A 27,534-nucleotide genomic window follows, 5' to 3' on the forward strand; every position below is an offset into this window, starting at 1 on the left:
TTGTGTATCTTAGATTAATACTTTTGTATATTTTGACGATATATATATATATATATATATATATATATATATATATATATATATATATATATATATATATATATATATATATATATATATATGCATCTTAGCTATTTGGTGCAATTAAATCTGGTCTGTGTGTTGTGTGAAAAATATGCAAAATAGCGACCTAACTTTGGTTTGTGTGGTATTTGAATCTTATATGGAAAATTAGGTACAAAATAAATTACAAGTTTAAATAGGAAAAACAACCATTATATGTTTAGAAATAGAAAACATATTACATCGGGCATTATGAAAACCGATGTAAAAGCCAGTCTATTACATCAGGAAAAGTTGAAAACCGATGTAAAAACAATCTATTACATCGGACATAGTGGACAACCAATGTAAAATATGGCGTATATTTTTTTATAAAAAAGTTGCATTATTTTTCACATCAGACATCTGAATTCAACCGATGTGGTATGTTAATTTTTCACATCGGGCCTTGGCCCGATGTAAAATATCTCAGACTTATTACATAGTCTGGCTTTACATAGGGTCCGGAACCGATGTAAAAAGAACTTTTTTCTCGATGTAAAAAGTACTTTCTGCACTAGTGTTAATGAACTCATCTAATGTAACAAGAGGAAATTATATGTTCTTGGCCAGAGAAGAATTCGAAGCTGCAAATGAAATTTGGAATATTTAAGTCCTTTGCTTCTTTTATAAAAGTTATTGTTGGTCTTTATTTCTTTGGAAGCAGCAGCTAATCAATTTCTTAACATGATCTGCACTGGTATAGTTTTTATTCAAAACTTTAAGTCCATAGGCTAACGTTTGGAAGATAAGTCAGAGTTACAACAATTCTCTCACACTTGAGAGATTTTCAATATAATCCAATTGATTACAATTTCCCAAAGATATATCATAGTACATTTGCCCTATATCTTATATTTTTCAAACCCAGAGAACTAATCCAAACTGATCTCTGTTTATTCTCAAATATTTTGGCCACAACTTATTCCTTTGAAATAATATTTTTTTTCAATAAGCAAGATATATTAAAGAGAGAACAAAGGGTTCTCTAAGCCTTTTACAAGAGGACACGGGAAAAAGCCCAACAAAAAGAAAAAAATTACAAACCAAATTAACTTACGAGAGGAAAAACAACGGATCCTTTGAGAACTCGTAAAAAGAAAAATTGGAATGTGTAATTTTTCCACAAAAAGTCCACCTCCAAACAAGCATCTTAATATTCCAAATGGTATCGTTAACACTCCATTTATCCTTCCGGAAAGACACCCTATTCCTAAGTAACCATATGGTCCAATTAGTAGCTAGCCAAACAACACCTAGCTTCCTCTCTTTCACCCTTTTAAAACGAAAGAACCGGTGCCAATTCATAAAATTTTCCAATCCATCTTCCTCACCAATTTCCCCTTTTCCCACCCACAAAGCAACCCCCCTCTAAACCTTCTTAACCACCGAACAACTATAAAATACACGCTTCATGTTCTCCACACAATTCCCACACAAAACACAATTTAAATCATCAAGAGACAAAGGCGTACCTCTAGACAACAAAAGATCTTTTGTGGGGAGCCTAATCCGGAAAAGTCTCCAACCGAATGCCTTTATTTTGAATGGAACTTCCATTTTCCAAGAAAACCAAACGCTTCATCGTTCTTGTTAGGAGGACAAAAGGGATTCGAAGACGATCATAAAAATTATAGCACGAAGATACCGAAAAAATTGACTCCGAATTTCCCCTCCAAGCTACCGAATCCTTTCCTTCCTTCCACCCCCCGAAAACCTCCAACCGACCCTTCAAATCTTCCAAAATATTACCAAAACCAACATCCCTCATTACTCCCGCATTTAAGCCTAAATCCCCCCAATACCACCTATTATCCCTCCAACCACCCATCGCCGCCATCGAAACACTCTTCAAATTAGAAGCCTCGAAAAGATCCGGAAATTCTTCTTTCAAAGAAATACCATCCAACCAAATGGAATCCCAAAACGGAGTGGTATATCCATTGTGAACGAAGAACCTAGTATTGGCTTTAATTGGATCATGAGAAAAAGAAGAAAAGGATGAAGAGGTAGTAGAACCCAACTTAATTAATTCCTTCCACCAAACGGAAAAAGAGGAAGAAACATTACAAACCTTACCTCCTCCCATAATGAACGACGATAAATCACCGTAACGAGACTTCAACACATTATACCACAAAGAATTATGCCCATCAAGAATTCTCAATCTCCACTTATTAAGAAGAGCCAAATTGAATAAAGAGATGTTCTTCATACCTAACCCCCTTTCTCTACCGGCAAGGTTACATCATCCCATTTAACCCAATGAATTCTTCTTTTTTTCCTCCACACCCCCCCAAAGAAACTTATTTTGAATAGAAGTCATCCTCTTTACCACAACTCTCGGCATTTTGAAGAAAGACATAGTGAAAATGGCTAAAGAACTAAGAACGGCCTTCAAAAGAGTAGTTCTACCTCCCAAATTTAAGTATCGATTCTTCCACCCTTCCAATCGATTCTTCAACTTTAACACAAGAAGATTCCAAGTATCTTCCTTCCTTGGATTGAATCCAATCGGAATACCTAGAAAATAAAAATTACTCTCTTCCTTTTTGCAAGAGAGAAAGTAAGAAACCGCATCCAAAAAAAGATTATTAGTGTTAATACCAATTAACTTACTTTTATGAAAATAAATACCGAGACCGGAAACAATTTCAAAAGCCCGAAGAACCGCTTTGATCGCTCTAACATGTTTCCAATTACCGTCACCCACAATTAAGGTATCATCCGCAAATTGGAGGATGTCCACCTTGCAAGAGTCCTTGATGGCAAAACTTTGGAATTCCCCCACTTCTATAGATTTTCTAACAAGACCCGTAAGACCTTTCGCTATTAGCAAAAAAAGAAAAGGGGAAAGGGGATCACCTTGTCTCAATCCTCTTTGAACAATAAACTCTTTTGTTGGACTCCCATTTACAAGCACCGACATACTACTTTTAAACACCAATAATTCCATCCATTTCATCCATTTCGCACCAAACCCCATCCTTCTAAACATGTACCGAAGAAAACTCCAACTAACTTTATCATAAGCTTTCTCAAAATCCACTTTAAAAGGAATGCAACTTTTCCCTTCTTTTCTAGCATAGTCAGCCACCTCGTTTGCCACTAAAACTCCATCCAACAATTGTCTCCCGGGAACAAAGGCACTTTGACAAGGAGAGATGATAAAATTAAGCACTCCTTTCAATCTACCCGCCAAAAGTTTAGACACCACTTTATACATACACCCCACCAAACAAATTGGCCTATAATCGTCCAAACACAACGGATTTTTAGACTTAGGGATCAAAGTCAAGAAGGAAGAAGAAACCGCCATAGAAATAGAACTTCCCTCAAAAAAGTGGTTGAAGAAATTAATAAAGTCTTCTTTAATAATATTCCAACACCTCTTAAAGAAAATAAAAGAATACCCATTCGGCCTCGGACTTTTATCCCCACCACAATTTCAAACCGCCTCTTTTATCTCGCTAACAAGAAAAGGTTTTTCAAGCCCCACCGCTTCTTCTACACTTATGGATTTGAAAGCAACACCACCCAACACCGGTCTTTCCTCTTCCGAATCGATAAACTTATTACCAAAATGATTAAAAACCGCTTCTTTCACTTCCTTCACCGAATCTACCACTCCGCCCGAAGTGAAAATCGGACCAATGTGATTGCGCCTTCTTTTTTCTTTCATCACCTTATGAAAAAAGCCACTATTGGAATCTCCCTCTTGAATCCATTTCAATTTAGATTTTTGAAGAAGCATATTCTCTCTAATACCCAAATTCTTCCAAAATCTACAACACGCTTCCCTTCTCTTTTCAAGGTTCTCATTGAAATGTGAATTATCATCCGAATCCAACTTCTCATCGGCGGTATTGATATCCCGAACTCTTCCCTCAATCTCCAAATCAAACTTCCCGAAGACCTCCTTATTCCACCATTTGAGCTTCTCTTTAAAAAGTTTAAGCTTTTCTTTTAACACAAAATCTCCTCTTCCTCCAACCTTCAAACTATTCCACTCTTTCTCCACAAAAGGAATAAAGGCATCATTAGAAAACCACTCGTTATTAAATCTAAAAGGTTTAAGACCCCAATTAGATTTATCCGACATCAACCAAATTGGACAATGATCCGACAAGTCCCGGTCTCCAATGAATTGACCAATAACCTCCCACTTAGATAAAAGAAACCGGTCAATCCTACTCTTAGACTTACCATCTCCGCTAAACCAAGAAAATTTCTTCCCTTTGCAAGGGATATCCACCAAAGAAGTTTTATTGATGAAATCCGCAAATAAATCCACCTCCCTATTATTGTGCATAACCGCCCTCCCTTTCCTCTCACTAGCATTTTTAATGGCATTAAAATCTCCACCCATAATCCATTCTCCATCTTTGAATCTTTCCATCACCGTAAGTAAGTCGTTCCACATGATTTTCTTTTTACCGAGAACACACGAAGAGTAAATATTCGTCACATAATAAATTTTATTCTTCCACCGCACTTTAATCCCCAAAAAACCATCTCCTTTGAAACTATTCAACACTTCAACATTGTCCTTATTCCATAAAGTGAGCAAGCCCCCCGATCTTCCCAACGAATTTGAATAAGAGAACCCCAAATCCGAACAATTCCAAAAACTATGGGCGAGAACATCATTCATACTAGAAATCTTAGTTTCTTGAACCAAGAAGATATCCGCTTTTCCTTTATTGATCAAAGAACAAATTCTTCTCCTTTTGAGTGCATTCACTCCCCCTCTAATGTTCAATGATCCAATAATCATTGAGACACCATTTTAGTCTCCTTCCATACTATTCCACCTCTTCCTCCTCCTTTTTCCAAGTCCACGATTCTACTAATAAGCTTTTCTCTTCCTTCCGCGTCCACCACCCCTAAAGCAACAATAGCCGACCATATTTTTCCCGGAACATCATTCTCCAAAAAATCCCATTGTCTAACATTATTTCTTTGAATATCGGACTCTTCCTTTTGATTACCATAACACACCGACACTCTCCCACTGCCATCATCTTCCGCTTCCTTATTATAATGCTTCAACAGAGTACCTTTTTTATTAACATTGGGTGCCAAAGAATTTTTATCCTTCTTATTTCCAAGGACTAAACTATTTCCCTTTTTACGCCTATTACTATCTTTCCCCGAACACAAATTACCTGCACCTCCCACCCCATTAACATTCTTCCACCTTATCTTTGTACTCCATTTGTGACTCAAAGGATCCTCCCTGATGCTTAGAGAACATCCCACCACTGTTTGATCAAAACTGTGTTTCGAAAAATCGCTCCCCTTCCTAACAGCATCCCCTGTTTCCTCCCCACAAAACTCCCTTATTCTTGCCAACTCTCCATCGAAACCACCCTTCTTACATTTTATACATTTACCCTCTGCCTCCTCACTCACCAATGCCTCCGAATCTCCACTGAAACCTATCCCACCCACTACTTCCATATACTGTCGCTCCTTAGAAATATGACTCTCCAATAAGTTCATGCTACTGTTACCGAGAGTACTCCCAGCGGTGCCAACCAATTCTGTCCCAACCTTTTTCCCCTGCTGCGTGTAGCATTTCTTCTCTTTATTCCAAACAACAAGAGGCGATGAGAGAACAGCATCACCGCAATCAGTTACATTCAAATTACCGCCACGGAAACTATTCTTACTAATTTTCTCAGAACCAGAGGAAAATTGATGAATACTATCTTCAGAATATAACGTGTTTATATCGTCTCCTACCTCTAGATTATTATCACAGATGAAATCATTGTATTTCGATGATTCAGAAACAGAATATAGGGAATTCAGGATACCTGGGCTAGAACGAACGATTCCCATAGCGTCTTCTCTCACTGTGACCTTGAACAAGACACCGTCGATGCTAATAGATAAATTGTTTTTGAAATAATATAATCAAATAAATAGAAATTAACAGAGTATTTACAAATATCACTTACTAGAGGATGTAAACAAATTTGAGCATAAACACAAATGTTTAATAGTGTATACACTAAAAAATCATTTATTGTTTGCTTTTTTTTTTTCCTTCTTTATTTTCTTTAGTAGTTTTTTTCTCTCTAGATATTTCTTTTAAAAGTCTTTTAATTTGTTGTTTCTCAATTGTTTTATAGCTAGATATTTTGATTTCTTTAGTTGAAATTGTCCAGGAACAAGGCTAGTAGAGTTGGTGAATGGGCCACATTAATGCAAAGGGTTAAGTCTAGAGGATGGATTATTTCAAGAGACTTATCTATCCAAAAATCTCAATTATTTCAAAAATGCTATCTCCTTCCGGTCATTATTATAAACAAATATATATTTTTTTAAATTCATTAAGTAATAAATATATCTGGTATACATAAAAGACTAAACACATTAATTATTCATTAAATTTAAAAAAAAACTTTGCTTATAATAATGGCGGAATTATATGTTTAAATCAAAATACCCACGATAGAATAATATAGATTTTTGATGCATTCAAAGAATTATCGCTTAACTCCTATAGTCCTATTATAGGAGCATGTTGGCAAGCCATCAAAATACACTACCCATGCCCTCTTGTTAAATTTAAAAAGATCCAATAATGCACTTAGCTGCAAGAAAATATTAATAAATAATGTAAATAATTTATCTTTCAATTAATTAAATAATGTAGATCAGAAGATACAATAAAAACACAGGAACATTGGCATAAAATATTAGGATCAAAACTACCATATGCACTCTTGTAAAATTTAAAAAGACCCAATAATACAGTTAGCTGTAAAAAATATTAATAAATAATGTAAATATTTTGTCCTGCAATTAATTAAAACAATAGCATCAGAAGATCCAATCAAAATTCATTTTTAAAGACCTCAAATTATTAGGAGAAACTTATTTTAATAAAAATAGCAATAATTCACTACATTTATCTGTCAAAAAAAAAGATAAAATAATTATGGTAGGTAATGCATTACTCTTCTCTATCAATATATATATATAGCTCCTCATTTTTTGTTAGTAATATCATTGAGTAGTGAAACATAAGCACATGGAGAAGCTTATTTCAAACTGGTCAAGCATGGAATCTGTGCCTGGTGGCTATACATTCCCACCAGAATTAAGACCAGGTGATACCAAAATCCCAATCAGCCACACCATCCCAGTGATTGATCTCAGTGAAGAATATACTGGTGATAGAACAAATACAATTCAGAAAATTATCAAAGCTTCTGAGGAGTTTGGATTCTTTCAGGTTCATAGCTCTTACAACTACTATTAATTTTATAAGATTTTAAATAAACAAGTTGAATATTTATTGATTGAATTTGAAGCAGGTTATCAATCATGGAATTCCAGAGAATGAAATGAAGCAAACGATGAGCGTTTTTGAGGAGGTGTTCCAGTTGCCTGATGAGTACGAGCAAATCGTGTATAATGATGACCCTTCTAAGACATGTAAGAAGTTTAGTAGCAGTCTCAGGTCTGAAACCGAAGAGGTTCATTTATGGAGGGAGAGTTTTAGACACCCAGCATATCCTTTGGAGGAGTGGCAACACTTGTGGCCTGAAAATCCAACTTCTTATAGGTATATATATGAATGAATAATCACTCCATTTTTTCTATGAATTAATTGTTGTTATTGGTCCTATACTATAAATATTGAATACATTGTTATATATAAATTATAATAGCTCTTTTGTATGTTGCAGAAAGTGTGTTGGAGATTTCTCGGTTAAAATTAAGGAGTTGGGTTCCAGGATCATGAATTTGATTAGTGAAGGACTTGGTCTAGAGTGTGGATATTTTGACGAAGATCTTAGCGGATCAATGATTATTTCAGTTAATCATTATCCATCTTGTCCTAACCCAAGTTTAACTCTTGGTTTAACCAAGCACTCAGATGCTTATCTCCTCACTATTTTACAACAAGGTGATGTATCTGGGCTTCAAGTATTAAAGGATGGAGAATGGATTGGTGTTGAAGCTTTTCCTGACGCATTTGTCATCAACATAGGCTATGCTTTGAAGGTACATTTTATGATTGACATTGCACATTTTCTATAAGAGAATCATTTGATTCAATTCTTCAAATATTTTTTACTTGTGTATAGATAATAAGCAATGGTAAGCTACAAAGTGCTGAGCACAGGGCTGTTACAAATTCAACTCATGCTCGCACAGCTGCTGCCTTTTTTATAGCTCCAAAAGGTGAATGTTTTGTAGAGCCTGCAGAAGATATCATTGATGAACACAATCCACCAATTTTTAAGTCGTACAAATACCAAGAGTTCCTCTGGCGATTCTTTGACAAACATGGTGACATGGAAAAGGTGATGAAAACCTTTGAGGAATAAAACTAAATATTGTGGAAGATAATGTAATGTTGTATTAGTTAAATATTTTAATTTATAATTAAGGATTTACTACGGCAAGTCAACAATGCCCTTCAATAAATAAAGGGTTAATAGTAATTCATCCTCCGGTAATGTTAGCGAATTTTGCTTTTCTCCCTCCCTACCTTTTGGCAACGGTGGGGTAAACCAAAACACGCTCATATTAAGGGAGTAAACTACTATTAACCCATAAATAAATTAAAGGATTGGTGGATATGGAAGATTTTCTAGGCTTACAAATGGTATCCTGATAATTTGTGGGGAACTCCTGGGCTTTCTCTGCTTGGCTCGAGGACTCTATCCGGCTTTTGAAGCAATAGCAGTTTGAGTGGCCACGACCTCCGTTTGATGTGTTTTTGCTGCTCAGCAAAATGTGGTGTTGTTTTCTTGCCATACTACAGTCTTCCTCTAGTGTTTCCTCTATTTATCTTGATGTTTAGTTGATTTGGTTATGCTTTTTTTATTGTTGTTTATATTTTGTTGTTTGTCAATATAACTCTTATGTCATCTTTTAGCGCTTTGTTGTATATTATTGACTTTTAGTTTCTCATTATATATACTCAATAAATTCATATTGTTTTAAAGCATTATGATAACTATAATGGCTTAGTCAAAAAAAAATGATAACTATAATGGCTATGAATTTTAATGATAAAAAATTTATTTAGTAATTATTAGATATTTTAATATATCAATTATCAATTATTATTATATTTAGAAGTTTTTTACGTGAATGTGCCACTTGGATGGTTATGAATGTGCCACTTGGATGGTTAGGATGGATTTGAGTTTTTTTTTTTGATAAATGTAATGTCTTATTTTAAAATAAAATTAAAAAACCTTATGATTGTTATATTTATTTTAATAGCAAAATAAATCAATAAATATGAAAAAAAGAATAAAAATCTAAAACAAAGAATGCTAAGGGAATACAAAAAAACAAATAAAACCAATAAAATTAACAAAAGACCCATGTCAAAACGGACCAAAGCACATTCAACACCTGCCCAACCAAACACACTGAAGTTACACACAACACCAACATAATACCAAAACAACATTTATACCGGCAAGTAACAAAACTAAACCACCTATTGAGCAACTAGAACAACTCACGACCAGGAAACAAAGAAGGAAAAACTACCAACACCACTAACATAAGCAAGAAGCCTACTCTGAGACATCAGACACAACACCTTTTAGAGCGCAGAATGAAAGGAGTAAAAGACGAGCACCCACAAGAAAACAGAGAAGGGAACCTAGCCACCTAACCCACTCTGAAATACTGTTCATATAGGGATTTATTCTAGTCATAAGATCATCCTATAAAAAAGCTTATATTTGAGGATTGTGTGATTGATTCTAGGTTTGGTTGAAGATTAGTCAATATTAAAATATTTAAAGGTTCTTGGTCAGCCCGGTTAAAACCAAGATAGGTTGAAGCTCAACCCCGTATTTAAAACTTCATAGGTTCAAATTCAGCCCGATCAAAGTCTCTTGTTTTTGGTTAGCCTGGTTAAAACCAAGGTATTGAGCTCGATTTTTTTTGGAACTTTAAGGCTAACCTCCTAATGTCCATGTTTGTGGAAAGAAGACTAAGCGCTTCATTCCACCGTCGGGAAGGAAGATTGGTCGCTTCACTCTCATAATATATTGAAGAAAAGATGCAAACACCCACATTCATCGTCTCGTAATAATTAATTGAAGATAAACCATCATTTCTTTGTATAAGGGGTTCGTGAGACTTTTCTACTAAAAACTCTCAACTATTATTTGAAACTCTCAAGATCAATTCTTGAGGAGATGAGTAGGTCCTTTTGATTTGAAGGAACCTCTACAATTATTGGTGTTCTTCTTTTCCCTTGACTTTTCTTTTTCACATTTTATTTTCCACTGCTTCATTTTTTAAAATGATTATAAACTCTAATTTTCCTTGTCAAAAGTTTTCAAAAGCTAATTTTTCCAAACCCCACAATTCACCCATCCCTTACTTGTGTGCGTGAAATCGCAAGTCCAACATGGTTGAAGAGACACTGAGTCATTTAGGCGAGGCGTTTTATCCTTTCTAGTGGAACTTCTATTAAGCGCTTAAGCAAGACTTGAAACAATGTCTTCACGACTTGATATAGGTCGCGCCTCTTAGGCATGACTTATTAGAAATAATCGCGCCCAAAGGGACATGAAGTCCCTCAAGAAATAGTCTAGTTAGACTGAGAAATCTAGGTTCCTTAAACATCGCAACACATAACCTAGCTGACGAGATACTGCGTCTCTCAGACGAGACGTTTTACCCTTTCAAGCGGGACTTCTATTGAGCCCTCAAGCAAGACTGGAAACCAAGTTTTCGGGGCTTGATATAGGTCGGACCTCCTATAGTTTTAGGGGCGATGTATTAGGTGTCACTTCGAGAGGAATCAAGGATCTTTATGGGGAATTCCAGCCTATGTATTTCCTCGAAGGATAGCAAGGACCTTTGTAATCAAGTTCAACATATGTATCGCCCCGAGGGGTGACTAGGACCTTCGTAATGAAGTCCAACATATGTATCGCCTCAAGAGACGGCAAGGACCTTTGTAATAAAGTCTAGCATATGTTTGCCTCGATGGGCGACAAGGACCTTCGTAATAAGGTCTAACATAAGTATCACCTAGAGAGCTGGCAAGGGAATTCGTAATGAAATCTAGCATATGTTTTGCCTCGAGGGGCGACAAGGACCTTCGTAATAAGGTCTAACTTGTGTATCACCTCGAGGAGTGGCAAGGACCTTCATAAAAAAGTTGAACATATGTATCGCCTCGAGGGGATCTAAGGACCTTCATAATGAAGTTCAACATATGTATCGCCTCGAAAGAGAGCAATGACCTTCGTAATAAAGTACACCCTAGAAAGCACTTTAAAGAGGGAATATCCATAGCTCAAACAAAACACTTGAATAATTGTTCAGAGTTACATGTGCCTAATATTTTATGGAGTTCCAAAAATTCTAACTATAATAATATCAAAAACGAGGAGCGTTCCAAGTCCGGGGTAGAAGTGGTCCTTCAAGTTCTTGTAACTTGTACACTCCATGAGGGAGTTTCTGGTATATGTGATACGGTCCATCCTAGTTAGGTCCCAGCTTCCCTGTTATGCAGGTATGACTACTTCACTAGTACTAGGCCATCCTCCTGCATCTTCCTCGGCTGTACCTTGAAGTTGTATCTCCTTGAAACCCAATGTTTGGCATCAAATTCTCGAATAGCTTATGGTAATTAATCGATCAGATTTGCCACACATTTCAGACCTATCTTGTTCGCCTCTTCGTTGAAATGGGTTCGTCGCCATGATGGTGTCTCGATCTCGACGGGAAGCATTGTGTCTGTCACATAGACCATGGAAAGCCGTTAGCTTGAGGGTGTAACACGTACATGAATTTTCTGTGCACGCCCAAGTCTTTACTAAAGGTGAAAGATAATGAATAAAACATAAAAATTGGCCGAAACCTTGAGATACACGCAGAAGCACTAAAAGGCACAAATATTGGCTCAACAAGGCAAGTCCAATAGAGAGGTAGCCAATGGAAGTGACATCAAAATCCTTTACTTGAAATGACTAAGAGGAAGGTGAAGTTTGACGTCCTCAAACACCACATCTTACATCGAAAAGTAGAAATTTGGATAGCGGTTGCATATACAGTTTTCAGGTGTAGGAACATTATTGGCCCATCTTAAGGCATCTTCCGCTTCCAAGAAGAGAGAAAAAAATACCATCCTACTTGTTCAAAGTACATATATATGGTCTTAGAGATTTCGTCGCAAGATCACTACAAGTCCAACTGAAGGGTATCAAAAGATTCCATCCATATCTGACATGGTCACACAAAAGAAGCAAGTCTCACACTACGTCAAAAAAGAGCAAAGAAAGTGTAACACCCCTCTAATTAACCCGCGGCAATTAAACAAATTATTAAATCAGAGTAACATGTAGAGAGGTATCACAATTCAAAATAACAAAATACACGTCACATAAGTCATGCATCATTGGAACACCTGAAAATCATAACTCATTATTCAAACCATGTTCTACGCAGCGGAAAAATACATCATCAAGTCTACATTATTACTAAATGTATCAGACTTCAACCAAAACAGATAAATATAGAGTTACAATCAAAACTACAAACAAACGTTCCCAGTGTTACAACTACCAGAGCATGACACCTGACGCTAACTAAAAACACTGACTCATGAGCTAATCCTCATCGAGTCGATCAGCCGCTATCCTCAATCTGAAAATGACAACATGTAAGGGTGAGTCTCGTCATAATTAACAAATGTTATAAGGTTATAAAGCAATAACACGTCACAGTTGCATCATTCACCCAATTGTTTCATAAATAGACAATCAAAACAAAACAAATAACAACCAACGCATCATCAGCAATTACAACACTGGAATACCTCCAATCATGTCATAAATCATGCATATGAATGAACTGACACTATGCATGTGGTACCAACGTCATCCAATGGGAATAATCCATGACCGATCTATCATCATCCAGATACGGCCCTGCCAGCACAGATTCCACACAATGGGAATCATGCCCTTCACTGATCCAACACATCCCTTATGGATACAGTATCAACAATGCACATGAATGAATGCAACATATATAACATACTTATATCATTATCATCATCATCCTCAATAATCATCATCATCATTCGAGTATGTTCATATATATTAACATCATTCAACCACAATTCTATCATCATCATGTCGAAAACAGGCACATATTTGCTACAATCATCATCATCATCAAGAAATAGCAACATATATTATCATCATTCCAAAACCAGTCAAATCATCATCACATAGATCGTTTAATAAGGTTCATTTAGCCCAAAACGGCGCATCAAATGAACTAACGGTTAGAAAGTTATGCCTCTTTGAACTTTCTCAAAATATCACAAAACATCAACAGCACGCGGCGCCATCACACATTCGCGGCGCGGAACGAATCGAAACAACGCCTTCGCGGCGCGGCCACATGTTCGCGGCGCGGAACGAATCGGAACAACGCCTTCGCGGCGCGGAACGAATCGAAACAACGCCTTCGCGGCGCGGCCACATGTTCGCGGCGCGGAACGAATCGGAACAACGCCTTCGCGGCGCGGAACGAATCGAAACAACGCCTTCGCGGCGCGGCCACATGTTCGCGGCGCGGAACGAATCGGAACAACGCCTTCGCGGCGCGGTCACCTGTTCGCGGCGCGTACTGAACGCAACAAAACTTCCTGACCTTTTGCCTTCAGGTTCGCGGCGCCTCCCCTCTGTACGCGGCGCGAACCGCGATTCTGAAAACCCCAATCTGCAGAAAAGACAGCATTCCATGTATCCCAAAACACCCCAACACATACCAGTGCGAACATGAAGAAATAGAATGCACAAACAACACAGATTACAACTCGTAATGCACCAATTATACATCAAATGAGACTATAACAACACATACATCATAGATTCAAACACAGGGGTCAATATCATACAATAGACACAATCCCTAAACCTATCATATGACTCAATTGATCCGAATTCTACATCTATTCAGCATCATCAACCCCTAACCCGATAATAGATGATAACCAAGACAAGTCCCCCCTTACCTTAGAAAATTCTGGATTCTTGGTCTCTCCCTCTACCGTTCTCCTTCACGTTCCTCGTTCTTCAGACTTCTTTCTTTCACGCCCTTTCTTGGTTCCCAAATCCAATGTTTATGAAATAATAAAATTAGAAAAAGGTTTTAGAGAATCACCCCCCCTTCTTCCTCTATTTCCACATATGGCCCAAAAGCCAAAAACTTCATTTATTCATTATTTCCACAATTTCTTTAATAATTCTAATTATTAATTCAATAATAAAATTAAATTAATATTAAAATTATACGGGCGTTACAACTCTCCCCCACTAAAAGAGTTTTCGTCCTCGAAAACAAACCTCAAGCAAAGAGCTCCGGATAGGAATCTTTCATCTGGCTCTCTAGCTCCCAGGTAACATTTCCTTCAGCTGGTCCTCCCCAAGCTACTCTGACTAAAGCTATTTCCTTGCCACGCAATTGCTTCAGTCTTCTATCTTCAATCCTTACAGGCAACGTTTCAACCGTTAAGTTGTCTTTTACCTGTACATCGTCCACTTGGATCACATGGGACGGATCTGGAATGTACTTCCTCAATTGAGACACATGAAACACGTCGTGCAAGTTTGCAAGCATCGGCGGCAAAGCGACACGATATGCCAATTCTCCCACCTTTTCAGAAATTTGGAACGGTCCAATAAAACGCGGAGTCAACTTCCTTGACTTCAATGCCCGACCAATTCCTGTCATAGGAGTAACTCTCATAAACACATGATCTCCCTCTTGAAACTCAAGTGTCTTCCTTCTTTTATCATAGTAACTCTTCTGACGACTCTGAGAAGCTCTCATCTTCTCCTGAATCATCTTAATCTTCTCCGTAGTCTGTTGTACAATTTCTGGCCCGATCACAGCACTCTCACCAGACTCATACCAACACAACGGCGTCCTACATCTCCTACCATACAAAGCCTCAAAAGGAGCCATACCAATACTCGAATGATAACTATTGTTGTAAGTAAACTCGATCAAAGGCAGATAGCTATCCCAAGTACCTCCTTTTTCCAGCACACAAGCACGTAACAAATCTTCTAACGACTGTATTGTCCTCTCCGTCTGTCCATCCGTCTGCGGATGATAAGCAGAACTCAACCTCAGTTTAGTACCTAAAGCCTTCTGCAAACCTTCCCAGAACTTAGACGTAAACCTCGGATCTCTGTCTGACACGATACTTGAAGGAATACCATGAAGACTAACTATCTTCTCGATATACAACTGAGCTAGCTTCTCCATCGGATAATCCATCCTCACCGGTATAAAATGTGCAGATTTCGTCAACCTGTCTACCACGACCCAGATAGCTTCACAATTCTTGCCAGTCCTCGGCAAACCCGACACAAAATCCATTGATATGCTATCCCACTTCCACTCAGGAATAAACATCGGTTGCATAAACCCAGACGGCTTCTGATGCTCAATCTTTGACTTCTGGCAAATTAAACAAGAGTACACAAACTCGCCAATTTCTTTCTTCATTCTCGGCCACCAAAACAACTTTTTCAAATCATGATACATCTTGGTAGCACCAGGATGAATACTCAACCCACTACGGTGTCCTTCCTCTAAAATACGTTTTCGGAGTTCAACAATATCAGGGACACACACTCGATCACCAAACCTCAGTATACCATTTTCATCAATTCTAAATTCACCACCCTTGCCTTGATTAATCAAAGTCAACTTATCTATTAACTCAACATCATCTTTCTGACCCTCTCTGATCTCTTCAAGAATGCCACTAGTCAACTTCAACATACCCAATTTGACACTAGTAGGAGTACCTTCACATACCAAACTCAAATCTCTGAATTGTTCAATCAAATCCAATTCCTTCACCATTAGCATAGACATATGCAAGGTTTTCCTACTCAATGCATCAGCAACAACGTTTGCCTTACCCGGATGGTAATTCAAACCAAAATCATAATCTTTCAGGAATTCTAACCATCTTCTCTGCCTCATATTCAACTCTTTCTGGTCAAAGAGATACTTCAGGCTCTTATGATCACTGAATACCTCAAATCTCGAACCATACAAATAGTGTCGCCACAACTTCAAAACGAACACTACAGCTGCCAACTTCAAATCATGAGTCGGATAATTCCTCTCATGTACTTTAAGTTGTCTCGACGCATAAGCAACTACTTGCTGATTTTGCATTAACACACCACCTAAACCCATTAGTGACGCATCACAGTAAATCACAAATGATTCTGTCGGATTCGGCAAAATCAAGATAGGAGCACTAGTCAACCTTCTCTTCAGCTCTTGGAATCCCTCTTCACACTTTGCATCCCAAATAAAAGCTTGTCCCTTCCTGGTTAGTTTAGTTAACGGCAACGCTAACTTTGCAAATCCTTCAATGAACTTCCTGTAATAACCTGCAAGGCCAAGAAAACTACGAATCTCTGATACTGACTTCGGAGCTTCCCACTGAGACACGGCTTCTATCTTTGTAGGATCAACAGCAATACCATTCTTAGAAATCACATGTCCAAGAAAACTAACTTCTTCTAACCAGAATTCACACTTCGACAGTTTGGCATAAAGTTGCTTCTCCTTCAACAGTTCTAACACAGTTCTGAGGTGTTCGGCATGTTCTTCCTCATTCTTAGAATATATCAGGATATCGTCGATAAATACCACCACAAACTTGTCGAGATAAGGATGAAATATTCTGTTCATATACTCCATAAAAACACCAGGTGCATTAGTAACTCCAAACGGCATTACCGAATACTCGTAATGTCCATACCTTGTTCTAAAAGCAGTCTTCTGAATGTCATCATCTTTCACACGTATCTGGTGATACCCAGACCTCAAATCAATTTTACTAAATACCCGTGCTCCAACCAACTGATCCATCAAATCATCAATCCTCGGCAATGGATACCGATTCTTGATAGTAACCTTGTTCAATTGTCTGTAATCTACGCACAGCCTCATCGAACCCTCTTTCTTCTTTACTAACAGCACAGGCGCACCCCATGGAGAAACACTAGGACGAATAAATTTCTTCTCCAGCAATTCTTCTAACTGCTTCTTCAGTTCGGCCAACTCAGATGGAGACATCCGATACGGTGCCATCGACACTGGACTGGTTCCCGGAATCAAATCAATAGAAAACTCCACTTCTCTTTCCGGTGGTAATTCATTTACATCTTCAGGAAAAACTTCTGGAAATTCACACACCATAGGTAATTCGCTACTAGCCACCTTTTCTTTCACATTCATCATTGCGAACAACATAAATACTGTTGCACCATCTCCGATAGCCTCATTCACCTGCCTAGCTGTCATTTCCAGATTATCAGCACAACCCTCTTCAGGGAAAATTACCGTCTTCTCAAAACAGTTGATATGAACACGGTTGAACTCCAACCAGTTCATTCCCAGGATTACATCAAGTTCTTTCAACGGAAGGCACACTAAGTCCATTCCGAATTCTCTACCAAAAATGTCAACCGGACAATTCAAGCATGCAGACGAAGTAGTTACTGAACCCGACGCAGGAGTGTCAATAATCATACTTCCATTTATGTCAGATATCTCAAGATTTAACCTCGTAGCACAGTCCAAAGAAATAAAAGAATGAGTTGCTCCAGTATCAATAATCGCAACTAAAGGTGTGCCATGAATGAAACACGTACCTTTAATCAATCTGTCCTCTGGAGTAGTCTCTGACCCGGTCAAAGCAAAAACTTTTCCTCCCGATTGGTTCTTCTTTGGCTTAGGACAATTAGGACTGATGTGACCCTCTTCACCACAGTTGTAACAAGTCACAACTCTCTTCTTACAATCAGCCGCGACATGACCCACTTCCTCACACTTGAAGCACTTCTTCTGGTTCAGCTTACACTCATTCCTACGATGTCCCATCTCACCACAATTGTAGCATCTGATACGAGCACTGGAATCTCCCCCACTGGGTTTCTTCCAATCAACAGGTTTACCTCTACCATATGGTTTACCTCTGTCCATAGGCTTCTTCCCCTTTCTGTCAACCAACTCGCGAGAGTGAGATGACTTCAGCTTGATGCTATCTTCCTCAAAAATCCTGCTACAATCCACCAGATCAACAAATCTCCGGATCCTTTGGTACCTGATACCCTGTTTGATCTCATCACGAAGGCCATTCTCAAACTTGACACATTTCGAGAATTCACTGGCTTCGTCGTTGTTGTAGTGCACATAGTACTTTGCCAGTTCCACAAACTTGGCAGCATACTCTGGTACAGTCATGTTACCTTGAACCAACTCCAAAAATTCCACTTCTTTTCTGCCCCTGACATCCTCAGGAAAATACCTCCTCAGAAACTCCCTTTTGAATATAGCCCAAGTAACCGCTGTACCGCCGGCATCCAGTTCAGCTTTTGTTGTCAACCACCAGTCATCAGCCTCCTCAGACAACATGTGGGTACCAAACCTCACCTTGAGACTCTCAGCACAATCTATGACTCGGAAAATCCTCTCGATCTCTTTGAGCCATTTCTGAGCACCCTCAGGATCGTGCGTGCCTTTGAACAATGGAGGATTGTTCCTCTGAAAATTCCCCAGTTGCCTATCAGCACCAATCCCTGCTCCTACAGTCCCTCCTCCAAGCACACCAGCAATCATGCCCAGAGCCTCAGCAAGAGCATCATCGTTTCTTCCTCCTCTTCCAGCCATTTGTTCTGCTTAAATACAACAATCCAGTCAGAACAAGTATCGACAAATAACTCGTATTAGTCGTATACACAGGAAAACTGACACTGACACTACGACTCTGGTCACAACGACCGACTATGCTCTGATACCACTATTGTAACACCCCTCTAATTAACCCGCGGCAATTAAACAAATTATTAAATCAGAGTAACATGTAAAGAGGTATCACAATTCAAAATAACAAAATACACGTCACATAAGTCATGCATCATTGGAACACCTGAAAATCATAACTCATTATTCAAACCATGTTCTACGCAGCGGAAAAATACATCATCAAGTCTACATTATTACTAAATGTATCAGACTTCAACCAAAACAGATAAATATAGAGTTACAATCAAAACTACAAACAAACGTTCCCAGTGTTACAACTACCAGAGCATGACACCTGACGCTAACTAAAAACACTGACTCATGAGCTAATCCTCATCGAGTCGATCAGCCGCTATCCTCAATCTGAAAATGACAACATGTAAGGGTGAGTCTCGTCATAATTAACAAATGTTATAAGGTTATAAAGCAATAACACGTCACAGTTGCATCATTCACCCAATTGTTTCATAAACAGACAATCAAAACAAAACAAATAACAACCAACGCATCATCAGCAATTACAACACTGGAATACCTCCAATCATGTCATAAATCATGCATATGAATGAACTGACACTATGCATGTGGTACCAACGTCATCCAATGGGAATAATCCATGACCGATCTATCATCATCCAGATACGGCCCTGCCAGCACAGATTCCACACAATGGGAATCATGCCCTTCACTGATCCAACACATCCCTTATGGATACAGTATCAACAATGCACATGAATGAATGCAACATATATAACATACTTATATCATTATCATCATCATCCTCAATAATCATCATCATCATTCGAGTATGTTCATATATATTAACATCATTCAACCACAATTCTATCATCATCATGTCGAAAACAGGCACATATTTGCTACAATCATCATCATCATCAAGAAATAGCAACATATATTATCATCATTCCAAAACCAGTCAAATCATCATCACATAGATCGTTTAATAAGGTTCATTTAGCCCAAAACGGCGCATCAAATGAACTAACGGTTAGAAAGTTATGCCTCTTTGAACTTTCTCAAAATATCACAAAACATCAACAGCACGCGGCGCCATCACACATTCGCGGCGCGGAACGAATCGAAACAACGCCTTCGCGGCGCGGCCACATGTTCGCGGCGCGGAACGAATCGGAACAACGCCTTCGCGGCGCGGAACGAATCGAAACAACGCCTTCGCGGCGCGGCCACATGTTCGCGGCGCGGAACGAATCGGAACAACGCCTTCGCGGCGCGGTCACCTGTTCGCGGCGCGTACTGAACGCAACAAAACTTCCTGACCTTTTGCCTTCAGGTTCGCGGCGCCTCCCCTCTGTACGCGGCGCGAACCGCGATTCTGAAAACCCCAATCTGCAAAAAAGACAGCATTCCATGTATCCCAAAACACCCCAACACATACCAGTGCGAACATGAAGAAATAGAATGCACAAACAACACAGATTACAACTCGTAATGCACCAATTATACATCAAATGAGACTATAACAACACATACATCATAGATTCAAACACAGGGGTCAATATCATACAATAGACACAATCCCTAAACCTATCATATGACTCAATTGATCCGAATTCTACATCTATTCAGCATCATCAACCCCTAACCCGATAATAGATGATAACCAAGACAAGTCCCCCCTTACCTTAGAAAATTCTGGATTCTTGGTCTCTCCCTCTACCGTTCTCCTTCACGTTCCTCGTTCTTCAGACTTCTTTCTTTCACGCCCTTTCTTGGTTCCCAAATCCAATGTTTATGAAATAATAAAATTAGAAAAAGGTTTTAGAGAATCACCCCCCCTTCTTCCTCTATTTCCACATATGGCCCAAAAGCCAAAAACTTCATTTATTCATTATTTCCACAATTTCTTTAATAATTCTAATTATTAATTCAATAATAAAATTAAATTAATATTAAAATTATACGGGCGTTACAGAAAGTGCTTTTTTGGCCTTTAACAGCGCTTAAAAGCGCTGCCTATGGTGACGATGCTGTAGGTATAGACAGCTTTTTTTTTACGCAAAAACCAGCTAAAGGCCTACTTTAGAAAGCGCTTTTTTTAAAAAGCACTATCTAAAGTAGGGCTGTAGCAGCTCCTTTTCATGATCAGAAATAACAAGCCTTAAAATTCCCCTCTCACACTGCATAATGTGACAAGGAAACTTAGTACTTCGCTTCAAATATATTCATAGTTAAACTTAATTAGAGTATACATTTGAACAATAAGAAGCAAGAACTAACAATATGATTCTTCCAAGAACATTTTCGGAAAAAAATTTCGGTACGTTACAAATTTTTTTGGAAATTTCAAAATTGACCAATCTGTACAGAAATTTAGTTAATTTAAAATTTTTAGAACTTTTCAAAAAATTTGAACTATTGGAAATTTAAAAATTTCCGGTAAGATTTATCGGAAATTCTGAAATTTCTGGTATTCAACTAAATTTTTTCAAACAATTTCCAATATGAACGTGAAATTTAAGATTTTCTACTTACTCTTTTTAAAGAATTTTCGATATGTTATCCAAATTTTCGATATCGTCTAATTTTTTTAAATTTTTCATTGCAAACGTGAATTTGTTAAAATGGTAGAAAATTTGAGTTGGGTTATAATAAACTTTCATTGATTTAGAGGAATGTCATATATAACTCACGGGTGGCTGGCATGTAGAATCCTCTATTTGGGTATTTGGGAAGACACTCATCCTTAGTATGAAAATTAGATGACCGACTGTCTATTTAACAACAAAAAAAATACTCTTTCACTAAACACCACAAGTCTAAGTACCAATAAAACTAAACTTTGGAAAAAGAACATATGAAGTTACTGAGTTCAGAAAACCATGAGTTCATAATACCAAATCGTGAAACTATTTATTTGTTGAAGGACATTTTCTTGCTCTAAATAAATGCTTAACTATAAAGTTGATACATTATCAAGTGATACTCGTCTTTCATAATATTCCATCCGGTTCCTCAAAGGATTTCATCACCTTTTCCATGTCACCATGCTTAACAAAGAATCGTGAGAGGAACTCTTTGAATTGGAATGACTTATAAATAGGTGGATTGTGCTCATCAATGAGATCTTGTGCTGGCTCTATGAAACTATCACCTGTTGGAGCAATAAAAAATGCAGCAGATGTACGAGCATGACTTGAATTTGTCACAGCCCTGTGCTCAGCACTTTGAAGCTTACCATTGCTGATTATCTGCATCCAAGTCACAAAATTTGAAGAATTGAATTAAATGAATTTTTAGTTATTTATTAAGTAAAGTAACTTTATATAATGTGTATGGATTAATCATTAGGTGTACCTTTAAGGCATAGCCTATATTGATGACAAATGCATGAGGAAGAGCCTCAACACCAATCCATTCTCCATCCTTTAATACTTGAAGACCAGATATATCACCTTGGAGTAAAATGGTGATGAGGTAAGCATCATAGTGTTTGAGTAAACCAAGAGTTAAATTCGGATTAGGACATGATGGATAATGATTAGCAGAGATAATCATTGATCCGCTAAGATCGTCGTCAAAATATCCACACTCTAGACCAAGTCCTTCACTAATTAAATTCATGATCGTCAAACCCAGTTCCTTAATTTTAACCGATAAATCTCCAACACATTTTCTGCAAGAAAAAATATCTATTAGAATTTATATATAAGCACATGTGAGAATCAAGATGACAATATCACAATTGAGAGGGGCTAATTAGGTAGTAAAAATTTATATTTAAGTTATTATAAGTTCGCATTCTCGTGTCATGAACTAAAATCAAATCTACCTATATTTAGGATAATGATTTAAGTACTTGAAGAATCAATTTGATTCAATTGAGGAGAGAGAGGAGAGAGAGTCTTATCAATGGAAAGGGAAGAGAGAAGAATCAATTTGATTCAATTGAGGAGAGAGAGTCTTATCAATGGAAAGAGAAGAGAGATGAAGAAAAAAGGATGAGAGGAATTTTAATTAGATATATGTCTCTTAATTAAAATATGAAAGAAGGAATGATATATTTTGAGATTGCTAAAAACTAGAATGTTAGAAAATAAGTAGAGAAGTAAAAAGATGACGCCGAAACTGTCGAGTGATGGAACAACAAGGCAATAGGCGGCGACACTAGAAAAGAAAGGGCGACCGCTACAGGCGGCATTACACGGTGGCGCCAGATCCAAAGAGGCTGCGAATCGACGATTATCATTGACAGGAGCATGAAGGCGTCAGGTGATCAGAAATGGCAGACATTGACTAGAGTTCGGTTGGTGGTGGTGAAAGAAAGTTGGCAATGGCATTCAGGCAGCGACTGCCAGCTGACGATTACTGTTGCATGGTGGGTAGTTGTAAAGTGTTGACAGGCGATGAATTTTGATTAGTGAATGGCGGTCAGGCGGTAGCGTGTTGTTGACGGCAGTTTACATGAACATTCCTGGTGTAGCGGGTCAGGTTCGAGCGGTTCACGACTTTTGAGCTTGGTCGTTCAGTTTGTGTATTCATTAATGAGTTGTATTTTGGATCTGTTATGGATCTGATGATTTATCTAGTTATAAATAAGTATATGTATCACTATTTCTTTTAAGGACTAGAAGAAAATAAATGAAATATGTGGTAATCTTAGTAGTGAAACTTAGTGAGGAAAAGGGTAGAAATCTCTTAGATTTCTTGGAATTTTAGAAAAAAAATTGGAGGTTTCTAATGAGTGGTAATCTCTATTACTATTGTTCTTGTTTTTTATCTTTATGTGGCTTACTATAGATTTTCTTACATTGATTATTGATTGTAGGTTATTTTGTTTCTTAAGGTATTTATTTTGGTTTCAATGGTTATTTGTCTCACATATTCTTACTATCAACGAAATTAATATTATTGTTGAATTTCATTATTATCTTTATCTGGGTTACTATATATTTACTATATTGATCGTAAGTTATTTTGTTTCTTAAGACTATTTATTTTGATTTTCATAGTTATTTGTCTCACGTATATCAACAAAATTAATATTATTGTTAAATTCACCAATAGTTTGGTGTGGCTGACCCTTTCAATTTTACAATGATACCCACAGTGCGGAAACAATAATTTTGGACTATTGAAAGGGAATATGCAACATATCTTAACTCAACAATAGTGTTTTTGAAGCATTGAATGATACTTGCACGCCAAACAAAAGCAAATAAGACTGGTATGCTGGATAAGGCTAAGAGTTATATTATCGCGTGTCTCAGAGATAAAGTTTTAAGGGAAGCTGCTAGAAAGAAGACTGCAGTTTTGATGTAGGCAAAGCATAGATCATTGAATATGACCAATTCATTATTGAACAACTGACTCCAAACATAAAGGGATTAGTGAATTGTCTAGCTTGAAAAATGATATTCAATTATAAAAATTTTGATTTATAAAATCATATAAAATAATTTTATAGATCAAATAGAGAAAAGGCAACGTAATTAATAAAAGAATTAAAATTAGATAGACGAAGAGATAGAAATACAGGGGGAAAAAATTAAAAATTGAAATGTAAGGACATAAAGGAAGAGAGAAATGCACCAAAAATTTATAGAAGTTCGACCTAACCGCTTGACCTACTCCTGTTCCCAACAATTTCTTTTTGAGAGTTTCCACTATATTATATTAGAATTGAGGCTTTTCACATATTACCAAACAAAAAATTTATATTTGGTTGAGTTTAGGAACCAAACAGAATTTTTGATTACTAAACTCAATAATCAAATGAGAGCTTTAATTTTAATAGACTAAACTCATGAACCAAACGGAAATTTTATCTGCTTAATTTCAAGAACCAAACAGAGCTTTTAACTGATTTATCTTAGGAACGAAATCATGATTTCTTCCAAACATAAATAATTTAGAAGCCTCATATTCCCCCAATATTTTAAGAGATTAAATTGTACGAGTCATCTCACTTGTAAAGTATTCAACGTCCATTTTTCTAAACAATGTGAAATTTCTAACTCATATTTATATCACATAGCTATAGTGTTAAAGAGTAACTAGATATGATTTTAAAATATAAATATAATTGGATTAAATTCTTTAGTTACAAGCTAATTTTATATAAGATTTAGTTAAGTCTAATCCAACTTCTAAGAATCAGAATGTATCAGAGATCATAGGATAGAGTAATAGTATTTTTACAAAATGGATTGATTATTGATTTACCTGTAAGAAGCTGGATTTTGTGGCCACAAGTGTTGCCACTCCTCCAAAGGATAAGCTGGGTGTCTAAGACACTCTCTCCAATAATGAACCTTTTCAGTTTCATAATTGTAAGAGCTAGTAAACTTCTTACATGCCTTCGTAGAGTCATCAGGATACAAGTTATGCTCGTACTCATCAGGAAACTGAAACACCTCCTCAAAAACACTCATTGTTTCCTTCATTTCATTCTCAGGAATTCCATGATTGATAACCTGAAAGAATCCAAACTCCTCAGCAGCTTTAATAATTTTCTGAATAGTATTTATTCTATCACCAGTATGTGCTTCACTGAGATCAATCACTGGGATGCTGTGGCTGATTGGGATGTTGATATCACCTGGTCTTAATTCTTGTGGGAATATGTAGTCATCGGGCACAGATTTTGTGCTTGACCAGTTTGGAATATGCTTCTCCATATGCTTGATAAGACTTCACTACACAATGATATTGATAGAGAAGATAAGTATGAGGAGGAGTATAATGATATTAAATTTGGTTTGGTTGTATCTTTTGATTCTACGGTATTTAATTAATCGCAAGATAAGTTATTTGCATTGTTTATTATTATTATTATTATTATTTTTTTTTGACCGATTGTTTATTATTATTTTAGTTACAGCTAATTGTGGTGCTTTGTTGGATCTTTTTAAATTTAACATATTTTATGGCTTTGGACATGTGGTTTGGTTGTATTCTTTTTGTCTTAATGTATTGAGTTAAGGGAACAGATTCCCATCTGATGCACCATATTTAAGTTGTTGGATTGATCCCGTTGAACTATAACTAATTTGAAAAATAATTTTTTTAAATTTGATTGAGTATAATATAATATATAATTGAGTTAAATATATTTTTATCCTCCTAAATATTTCAATTTATATTTTTAGTCTTTGAAAATATTTTCTTTAAGGAATGATCTTAAAAATTTTAATTTTTAGTCTCTCTTGCAACTTAGCTACAGTATTTACAATTTAACGACAAATTTAGCGACGGTTTTTTATTTAGCGTCTAAATTAACGACAATCTTAACGACGGTTTTATAAAAGGGACCAAAAATTAAAATAAAATTTTTTAAAGAATCATATTTTTTTGAAAGAAATATTTTGAAGGACTAAAAAATAAAACTTAAGATATTTAGAAGGACGAATAACATATTTAACGCTATATAATATAATATAATATAATGATTTTATAGTCTCTTATTAGATGTATAAAATATTTTCATATATATATATTTGAAAAATAAAAATAAATCTATCATTTGAATATAATCTATCATTTGAAAAATAAAAATTTTATTTTACTGTTTGATATATATATATATATATATATATATATATATATATATATATATATATATATATATATATATATCAATTTGAATATTGATTATCAGAGCCGGTCTTGAACCAGGGCAACTAGGTCCATATTTCAGGATTTCAAAAAATCAGGAACCTCAAAATCAAGATTTTCAAAAAAAATGTGTTTATGTCTAAAAAATATGTTTACCAAAATTATTACATATTGACATTCCAGCCTAGCGGTAAGCGTTCAGTCTTTTTTTTTTGTGTAAGCAAGATATATTAGATGGAGAACTAAGGGTTCTCAAAACCTGTTACACAAGAACGAGATAAACTCGACAAAAAGACATTACCAACCAATTGACCCTACGATAAATAAAACAACGGATCCTTACAAAAATCCTAGAAGTTGCAATTGGGGTAAGTAATCTCCCCCATGAAAGACCATCTCCAAACCAACGTCTTAATAGCCCAAACCGTATTAAGAACGCTCCAAGAATCTTTCCGGAAAATAATACCAGTTCTAACTAACCATATACACCAAGTTATAGCCATCCAAATGCAACTTTGTCTTCCCTCCTTCAATTTCATGTTTCTACAAAAATTGTAACAAAACATAAAACTCCCCTTAGGGTCTTCCTCCGTCACAACCGACATACCAATCCACTCCGCTATATTCCTCCAAATTAACTTTACAATAGAATACGTGAAAAAATAATGTTCCATAGTTTCAAGATCCGAATCGCAAAAAACACAATTAGTCGTAGCATCCGAAAAACTCATACCTCTAATCTTCAAGAGATCCTTTGTTGGTAACCTGTTAATCATAAGCCTCCATCCAAAAGCTTTTGTTTTAAACGGTACAGCCATTCTCCAAACAAGATTGAGGGCTTCATCATGCCTATTGGAAGGACCAAAAGGTCGGGAAAAACCTGCATAATAACTATAACAAGATTTTACCGAAAATGAGTCACAAGATCCTAACTCCCAAGACAACGAATCACGACCAATAAGGGAGCAG

The 27,534-nt window shown here is 36.7% G+C and overlaps 3 protein-coding genes across 3 annotated transcripts; 1 reads left to right on the forward strand and 2 right to left on the reverse strand.

Annotated features, from left to right (window-relative positions):
• Window positions 1–3,550: 3,550 nt before the first annotated feature.
• LOC131657693 (uncharacterized) lies at window positions 3,551–4,879 on the reverse strand. Its single transcript, XM_058927063.1, has one exon. It carries the CDS (start codon window positions 4,877–4,879, stop codon window positions 3,551–3,553), a length of 1,329 nt encoding a protein of 442 aa, XP_058783046.1.
• A 2,258-nt stretch (window positions 4,880–7,137) lies between these two features.
• Window positions 7,138–9,021, forward strand: LOC131619148 (hyoscyamine 6-dioxygenase-like). The gene is made up of 4 exons (XM_058890279.1): window positions 7,138–7,351; window positions 7,434–7,684; window positions 7,809–8,127; window positions 8,211–9,021. Exons 1-4 carry the CDS (start codon window positions 7,148–7,150, stop codon window positions 8,451–8,453), a joined length of 1,017 nt encoding a protein of 338 aa, XP_058746262.1. The 5' UTR covers window positions 7,138–7,147; the 3' UTR covers window positions 8,454–9,021.
• Window positions 9,022–21,772: 12,751 nt separating this feature from the next.
• On the reverse strand, window positions 21,773–25,718 carry LOC131644473 (hyoscyamine 6-dioxygenase-like). Its single transcript, XM_058914983.1, has 3 exons — window positions 25,174–25,718; window positions 22,306–22,624; window positions 21,773–22,199 (listed from the first exon to the last, which is right to left on the reverse strand). Exons 1-3 carry the CDS (start codon window positions 25,626–25,628, stop codon window positions 21,942–21,944), a joined length of 1,032 nt encoding a protein of 343 aa, XP_058770966.1. The 5' UTR covers window positions 25,629–25,718; the 3' UTR covers window positions 21,773–21,941.
• Window positions 25,719–27,534: the final 1,816 nt, after the last annotated feature.

This window comes from Vicia villosa, linkage group LG1 (genome assembly GCF_029867415.1).
Source record: "Vicia villosa cultivar HV-30 ecotype Madison, WI linkage group LG1, Vvil1.0, whole genome shotgun sequence".
Taxonomy (NCBI): Eukaryota; Viridiplantae; Streptophyta; class Magnoliopsida; order Fabales; family Fabaceae; genus Vicia; species Vicia villosa.

Bases quoted from the DNA above. Each gene is read 5' to 3' on its own strand.
- LOC131657693 (XM_058927063.1), bottom strand. From the start codon at position 4,879: ATGATTATTGGATCATTGAACATTAGAGGGGGAGTGAATGCACTCAAA.
- LOC131619148 (XM_058890279.1), top strand. From the start codon at position 7,148: ATGGAGAAGCTTATTTCAAACTGGTCAAGCATGGAATCTGTGCCTGGT. The intron at 7,352-7,433 runs GTTCATAGCTCT...AATTTGAAGCAG, and splicing joins AGGAGTTTGGATTCTTTCAG to GTTATCAATCATGGAATTCC. The intron at 7,685-7,808 runs GTATATATATGA...TGTATGTTGCAG, and splicing joins GAAAATCCAACTTCTTATAG to AAAGTGTGTTGGAGATTTCT.
- LOC131644473 (XM_058914983.1), bottom strand. From the start codon at position 25,628: ATGGAGAAGCATATTCCAAACTGGTCAAGCACAAAATCTGTGCCCGAT. The intron at 22,625-25,173 runs GTAAATCAATAA...TTTTTCTTGCAG, and splicing joins CAAAATCCAGCTTCTTACAG to AAAATGTGTTGGAGATTTAT. The intron at 22,200-22,305 runs GTACACCTAATG...ACTTGGATGCAG, and splicing joins ATATAGGCTATGCCTTAAAG to ATAATCAGCAATGGTAAGCT.